Source organism: Pholis gunnellus, assembly GCF_910591455.1.
Source record: "Pholis gunnellus genome assembly, chromosome: 5".
NCBI lineage: Eukaryota > Metazoa > Chordata > Actinopteri > Perciformes > Pholidae > Pholis > Pholis gunnellus.
In genome coordinates, this window is record NC_136531.1 from 1,602,860 (window position 1) to 1,610,766 (window position 7,907).

The following is a 7,907-nucleotide window of genomic DNA, read 5'->3' on the forward strand; positions in this document are numbered from 1 at the left end:
GCGTGCGTGCGTGCGTGCGTGTGTGAGATTTTGTCTTTGGGTGTGATACTGAGCTTATCCGTCCATTCATCTGCTCGGCGCGCGAAAAACTAGGCTGTATCGAGGTAACGCTTTTTGTGTGTGTCTGTTATTTTGCCTGTGTTCTTGCAGTCGTATGTGTGTGTGTGTGTGTGTGTGTGTGCACGAGTATAATTGTTTGCGTATGTGTTTGTGTGGTCAAAATGAGCTGTTATCTAAAATTGCTGCCGGGAATTGCTCAAAATGCCGGATACATATAGCGCACACACTCTCTCTCACACACACACACACACACACACACACACACACATCCTTGTACTGCTATCTTTGTGAGGACTATGACAGAGTCAGTAGTCAACACCTTTTTAAGGTATTGACCAAAACAAACCAGTACAAGTGGTATTGCAGCTTCTTCCCTCAGATGACACATGCATCTTGAAAAGCTTTACTCGTATGGTTTTACTCGCATTGGTCCACGACCTCAGCAACCACCACCCTTACAGCAGGGAGGGCGGCTAGCAGCTAACGGTGCTGACAGAGCTAGCAGATATCACCTCAGGAGGCGATGATCTCTCGCCCATTTATTCATTACAGCCTGGGTGACCGAACCGGAGGGTTGATGTTATGCTTCCACAGCAACGTGGTGCTGCCACTGTGAGCCCGGGCATGATCAGTTTTACTATCGAACATAGACGGCATATAAGAAGTGGACGTAGTCGTCAGGACGTCACTCATTGGTTCGTGGCCTGCCGTGCCTCGAGTTCGCCATTTTGGCTGTTGCCATCTTGAATTACGGCCGTCACCATCTTAGCTTTTTTGCAACCAGTGAGCGTAAGTTACCAAATTTCGGAACGGGGAGGAATGACGTCATGCACGTCTCTGGTAGAAACCTGTCAACTATCAAAAAGGGGGATCTCCATAAATTGCAGAGGGGACCTAGTCTTGAAAATGTATTGAAAATTTCATTCAAAATTTTTTTTAAATTCAAACTGTTACCTCCCTCTTATTTTGTATATTTGGGTTTTGATTATTGTTGCTTTGATATTGTACCTCCTCTCTTAAACTCCCAAATGCAACAGTTCAACAAGCTGCTTGTCAAATCAGATCATGGCCACACACACACACACACACACACACACACACACACACACGGCCGCATCCAGGTGCTCTGGTGAACTCCGACCTTGCTCTTCACGGTCGGTGTTTTTACTAGCTTGGTTTTGGTCTGATTTGTGTGTGTGTGGGGGGGGGGGCTGTAGCAGAACCGGAGCTCCGCCGGCTCCACGGTAATACGCTGGCAAGAGGAGACATTCATATTTCATGGCTCGCTGAGTTACATCCACACACCGTTTCGGACGCTTTGGAGCATATGCAGAGCTTTTTGGTCACTGAGCTGAGGTTTCGGAAGCTGGACTAATGTGGGAGCAGAGAACAGCTGCAGGTTTCCACTTTGGGACTCTGGCCTGGTCAACGAAGGAACTACAGGTCTGCTCTTCTAATTTGACGTTTCATTGAAGTTGGCAGTGCGTCTGTTTCCTTGAGCTCTGGCAGAACTTCGACATGGCCACGTGTTTCTTTGTCTCAACCTCCCGACTTCCTTCCCTTACGTAACTTGTTCGTGTGTTTTCCAACTTTCAAACCTCGCAGGATTGTATTTTAAAACTGTGAAACTCCAGAGAATTGGAGGATTTCTATGCTACTGTCTCTTTCTCTGTTATTTTGCTGTCGGGAAAATTTCTGAAGATCTCCAGATCCGCAGGTCGAAAGGTTGGAAGCGAATAATTGGCCGGGACTCTCGAAAAAATCACCTGCTCGGCTCTTCAACCTCTCATCGAAATGAGCTTGTTATCAAGTGCTGGAGAATATCTCGGAGTAGAATATTTGTGTGAAATACTTGAAACTTTTTTTTTGTACTTTTCTTTTACCCGTGTCTTGACACCTCTCTTCCCCCGACTTCCCTAAAAGCAGCCGGGTCTACTCACACAGCGCTCTCCTCTCTGTCTCTGCTCCTGACGTTGTAATTATCTCCAGCACTTGATAAAAGCCCTCCGGCTCTCTCCCGCTCCCTCTTTCAATCTCCCTTTATTGCCATCGTTATATTGCACTTAATCATCCCTCGGTGCTTTACCTGCGTTGGTTTTCTGATCCATCCCTCCTCGTCTCACACTTTCTCCGTCTCCTGTTTCCTCCTTCTCTTCCTGTCTGTCCCCTCCTTTCCTTCTCTGCACTCTCACTCTCTCTCCTTTTTTTTCTGCCATCCTCCAGGCGAAGTATGCTTTCTCCCCAGTAGTGAATTTTGTCAAAAATAGGTCGGATAGCAAAATACTCCCACCTTCGTCTCCATTATTCCACACCTAGTTCTACTCGTTTATTCCCCTCCCCCCTCCGATCCCTACTTCCCTCACGAGGCTCTGCTTTCATCTCCGATGGTTGCATGTTTAGTGTCACGCCTTTCACGTTGGTGCACGCCCGCGTCGACGCTTTCACTAAACACCCACTGTACATCCAGTTTTCAGGGATTCAGGAGGTCTACATCTTCCTCCGTCCCAGTCTAGATGAAGAAACACCTGTTGTTGTTGTTGTTGTGTTTTGTTCTGTAACACATTTGTAACTCTGTTCTCTGTAAATAGACAACAGATGAAGTCTACCTCTGGCCCTGCTTCTTTGACAGTCTCGCTCTATTAGGTGCACAAATTCCATCTCATTAATTCATACCCGGCGCTGCACAGCAGGACCCCGACTGTGCGAGAGTGTGTGTGTGTGTGTGTGTGTGTGTGTGTGTGTGTGCTTCTTAAGCGTCTTATTTGGAACAACATGGAGAGAGGAGTACATTAAATCAACATAACTGGGAAGTTCAGATGGAACTCCTCCGTGATGATGTCCTGTGTGTTTCTTGTGTATCGTCCAGGATTGTCGAATACTCGCTGGACCTGCAGAACGTCAACTTGACCGCCATCAGGACAGTGAGGGTCCTGCGGCCCCTTAAGGCGATTAACCGGGTGCCAAGTAAGTCTTTTTTTCCTGTATTCAATGTGTCGTAATGCAATTCAAAGCCAAGAGGAGAAAGTGAACTTTGGCCGGACGCACATAATAGATGACCACGAAAGACAAGCCGTCAATAGATTTATCTGCCGTTTACAAGAGAACTGTTCAATTCATGCTTCAATACAAAACAAATATCTGTATGTTATCTGTCCCTGGCTCTCGTTCAGCACCTCGGACAGCAGCCAGAGTCTGGTGGTCGCTGTCCGAGGTGCTGAACCGGATTCACTGAGACAGAAATACCTCAAATGTTTTAACACCTTCAGACAGATGACAACACGCTGGACTTTATATGTGAGTCGTATATCAACGTTTATACGATGTCCATTCTCAATTGTAAAAAACAGATTTTTTACAGAACAATGAACTTACCCTTTCCATTCGACTCCATATGTTAATGTAACCATTCCTTATCATAGCAGAGCACACCTGAAGTACGCTACCTCATGAGAGAGACGAGTAGAAAATACTTTGTTTATTTATCTAGTACCTTTCAACACTAAGGGAAATTCCAGCACATAAGAATCACAATTAAATAGGATTTTAGAAAAAGAGTAAAGTCAAATATAAACGTTAATAAAAGGTTGAAAAACTGATTAAACGTCAGAATCAAAGGATTACAGTTAATTTACTCAAATCCAGCTTTTTTTTCCAGACGAGTGTTGCAACTAAATACTAACCAAAAGCAAACCTACAGACGATGTGAGCGGTCTGGAAGGTTTATCAGTCTTAGATGAAGTTGAGTCTGCACTCAGTGGTTCCCGGTTTGATTTGACCAACATGGCATCAAAGAGAACTTTGTGTTTGGCAGCAGACGTTGTGCAAAAGGCTGAGATCATAACGTCGGTGATTGTGTGTATGTTTCCTTTATTCACCAATAATTACAAGCTTTCCCCAAACGTTACTTTCCTTCACATTGAAGTGCATTCGGAGTGAACGATCCAACATGTGCTCATGACTCAGCAGCTGGTCTGATCAGCTGGCAGGTTGCCCTGCAGAAGTAGATTCCCTCTGCAGCGATCAATGGTTTCTCTTTAAGTGACTTCAGGTGTTTAAAACTGCTGCTCTGCATCGACTGAGGACGATGGAGTGAACGTGAGATACAACATGCTGGATGTTCGCAGTAACATTTGGCTGGCATGTTGATTAGAAAGAAAACAGGAAGAGAGAAGGGAAGGTGGATGAGATATTGACTCTATATATATATATATAGCCGCCCTAACCGCCCTAACCGCCCTAACCGCCCTAGCCGCCCTAACCGCCCTAGCCGCCCTAACCGCCCTAATGTTGCACACTGGTCTCAGGTCTTCATGAAAGACAATCACACCTCTTTTAATCCTTCTGTTTACGATTCTTCAGTCAAAAGAATCTGCACTGAATGCATCCGGAGCTGCTGTTTGTGAGCGTTTCCCTCTCCACCTCGCTCGCAGACGGCTCACAGGTATTGATAGCAACACAACAAACGCTGCGGCGCGGGTTCGGTGCCACGCCGTTACTCACTTTTGGATCAAACGGTTCCACATGACAGCAGCCGGCCCCGTTGTAACCGCAGCACCTGCAGCGGGGTCGGCACCAAAAAAAACCCGGCTCAGCGATGTGGTTACGTCGATCGTGTACCTGTTGTTTCAGTGAGCCGGCCTGCTGCTTTTCCAGGTGCTGGCGTGCATGTGAGCAACATGATTTTTTTGTCTCATGCATTTCAAACAGTGATGGACAAAGTCGGGACAAAGAAATATGTGAGCTGCACAACTCATTTCATCCCGTGTGAGGAAACTCCAAAGCGCAAAGAGCTTTCTAAATCCCTAAAAAGTCATTTGATCCTCCCGTCCCCCGAAGCGACCCTCTGACGTGGTGAAGTGTTCCTACGGTGCTGCTGAGAGTCTCCGTCCCCTCTGATGAGATTAACCAGAGCTCGCTGCTTCTTGCTTTTTTTTCCTGCTCTCTGTGCGTAAATTGCTCCTGGCAGGCAGTAATTTCAAGACGCTATGAGTACTCTCTACGTTGGATACGCTGGCGCTTGAAGTTAATGTTGTTTTGCTTTTCCTTCATGAGCATAATTGCTAAACACTTCCACTGCTCATAAATCTGCGACAGATATTATCCGAGTCGGTTCATTTCTTTCTTCTCTGAAAGCAGGAAGTCAGTCGGCCACAGACGAGTGTGTTCTGATTTCTAGATCTGACGCCTGATTTATAGCACATGTTGCATTACATTACAGCCGTTACATTACAGTCGTTACATTACAGCCATTACATTACAGTCGTTACATTACAGTCGTTACATTACAGCCATTACATTACAGTCGTTACATTACAGTCGTTACATTACAGCCATTACATTACAGTCGTTACATTACAGTCGTTACATTACAGTCGTTACATTACAGCCATTACATTACAGCCATTACATTACAGTCGTTACATTACAGTCGTTACATTACAGCCATTACATTACAGTCGTTACATTACAGTCGTTACATTACAGTCGTTACATTACAGCCATTACATTACAGTCGTTACATTACAGCCGTTACATTACAGTCGTTACATTACAGTCATTACATTACAGTCGTTACATTACAGCCGTTACATTACAGTCATTACAGTCACATGTGATGCACACATCGAGAGCCTGTAAACAGAAATGTTTTCACAGCGAGTCAAGGACGCTTCATTTCTGTTTTCGTCATGTCCACCTCTCTGCAGACTGTCACCTCTCATCTAATCCTGTCTCTCTGTCTCTCTCTCTGTCTCTCTGTCTCTCTGTCTTGCTTACATTTTTACATTTTTGCACAAACGTCCAGCTGCATTCGAGGATGAACCGATGAAGATTCTTGGTCAAAGGTCTCTGTGACCTCACTAAACAGCTTTTTAGACACAACTCAAGAATTATTGTGCGAATTATGGCAACTTCACTCAAATGTCTGACAGAACACGTTGACGACACTTCGGACACCTCAGACTGGTTGGTGGATGCAAATGACCTCGAGGCGGTAATTCTAGTTATGATAATATATTGCTTAAGTTTTTGGAAAGCGCTGATGAACGATGACGGGGACAGCAAACGTGGTCATGTCTTCACGATGTCGATGAAGGATGACCGTCCTCTCTCCGCCATTAATCATGATGCCGATCTCATGATGCCGATCTCTGACTGTGACCTGTCCTTAGTCTTCATGGGCTGGACCTGAACCATAGACGAGATGGATCACAAAATCTCCACAAAATATACAAATTTCCCCCTGAGGATGAGTAAAGTATATATCTATCTGTCTACAATATACTGGCATTGAATTTGTTCAATTCTCTGTTGGGACGAAGCACAAGCAGCGACGTTTACAGCTGTAATCTGGGACTTTTCTCTTCACTGAGCATCCTCAACAGAAGCAAATGTGTTGTATTGATCTGCAGCAGAGCTCATAGAAACAAGCTAGAAAAGCAGCAGCATAAGAAAGTCACCAAACTCTTTATACAATAAAGAGGATGACAGAAGAAGAGAAAATAGAGACTGAAGCTTTCTTTGTGGTTTATTCAGCAACATCTCAAAGAGGACGCAGCATCTCAGGGAGGATGAAAGAGAAGAAGCAGGTGAGACGGGACGGAGGAGGTGAGCGGGGATTATCCAGCCCCGTGAAGAATAGGCAAAGGTGGAAGAGAGGGATGATGAAGGGAGAGAAGGGGGGGGGTTCAGATGAGCAGGCTATTACGATGACAGATAAGAGTCGAGGGCACGAGTGAAAGAGGTGAAGAGAGAGATGGAGATTAAATCAGTGATGGACGGAGAGGACGGAGAGTGGAAGATCAGAGGAGACGAGGTAGATGAGTAGAGAGGAAACGTGCATTAATATCTATATTATTTAGTGTTTCCTAAGGTAGACAAACACAGCACATCGTGGTCCAGCGTGCTCTGCCTCTAAGACATTTGCACCGATCGGACGGTTTTATTGTGTCAGCCGGAGGACAACGTTAAAGATTCTGGAATAAAATGGCCGCCCTGTTTGTGAAATAAAAGTTGTGATCTATTTCTTGTTTCTTTATCCTTGGTGATTATGTCGTGCTAAGCTAACTAGCCAAGGAGCTAGGATATTGAAGGTGAGAAGTGAAGCTTTTGTTCGTCACGCTTGGGTTCCGGGTCTGAACGGAGGTCGTTGTGCTCTCTGCGCCGCTTCGTTCTAAACTGCAGAGTTCAAACACAACGAACTGTGAGGAATCAAAGCGACAGCAGGTGGAACTCAGAGATATGAACAGAGACTACCAGGACTAGGACGCGCTACGTACGATAGTTCAGCTCTTCTGTCTCGCGTCTCAGTTGATGTGATGGTTCACTTTAGCTTTTATTTTTAAAATGTAGCATGTTTTCTTCCTGGATATATCCTTCAAACGCATATCGTAGACCCTTCTGTCTGCTCTTTCTCTCTTTTTTTTGTTTTTCCCAATAATGACGTCATATTTGTTCAGTGAGTGACGGCGTGGGCTCCATGGTAACGTAGCTCTGACAGCTAGATGGAGCAGCAGCGGGGGGCGGGGCTTAGCCAAGGGGTCAATATGCATAATGCACAGAAAGTGACGGACGGATGGACATCCCAAAAAAACACATGAAAATAATTTATAGCTGCTCTTTTTCCAACTCTCAAAATGCAGGAAAAAGGTCTTTACCTGGAATATAAACACAAGCTTTACTAAACGCTTCCTGTAACTGGCTCACATATGCTCTATAAAGCATTAACGGGACAATAACCAACATAAATATGAAAGTGTGAAGTTATTTTGTCAGCCAGCAGCCCCAGTGGTCACGAGATGATACGGTCCGTTTAGAACAAACCCACCAGCTGCTGCACGTTCCCTCCT

General features: G+C 45.2%; 1 protein-coding gene across 1 annotated transcript in view; it reads left to right on the forward strand.

The window, feature by feature from the left end:
• Positions 1-7,907, forward strand: part of LOC306696211 (voltage-dependent T-type calcium channel subunit alpha-1I-like) — a gene marked incomplete at both ends in the record, with an annotated part of 137,186 nt that overhangs the window by 39,239 nt on the left and 90,040 nt on the right. The window contains one exon of the mRNA XM_079159764.1: positions 2,927-3,024. Within this exon, the coding sequence (XP_079015890.1) occupies positions 2,927-3,024 (98 nt within the window). The remainder of the gene's footprint in view (positions 1-2,926; positions 3,025-7,907) is intronic.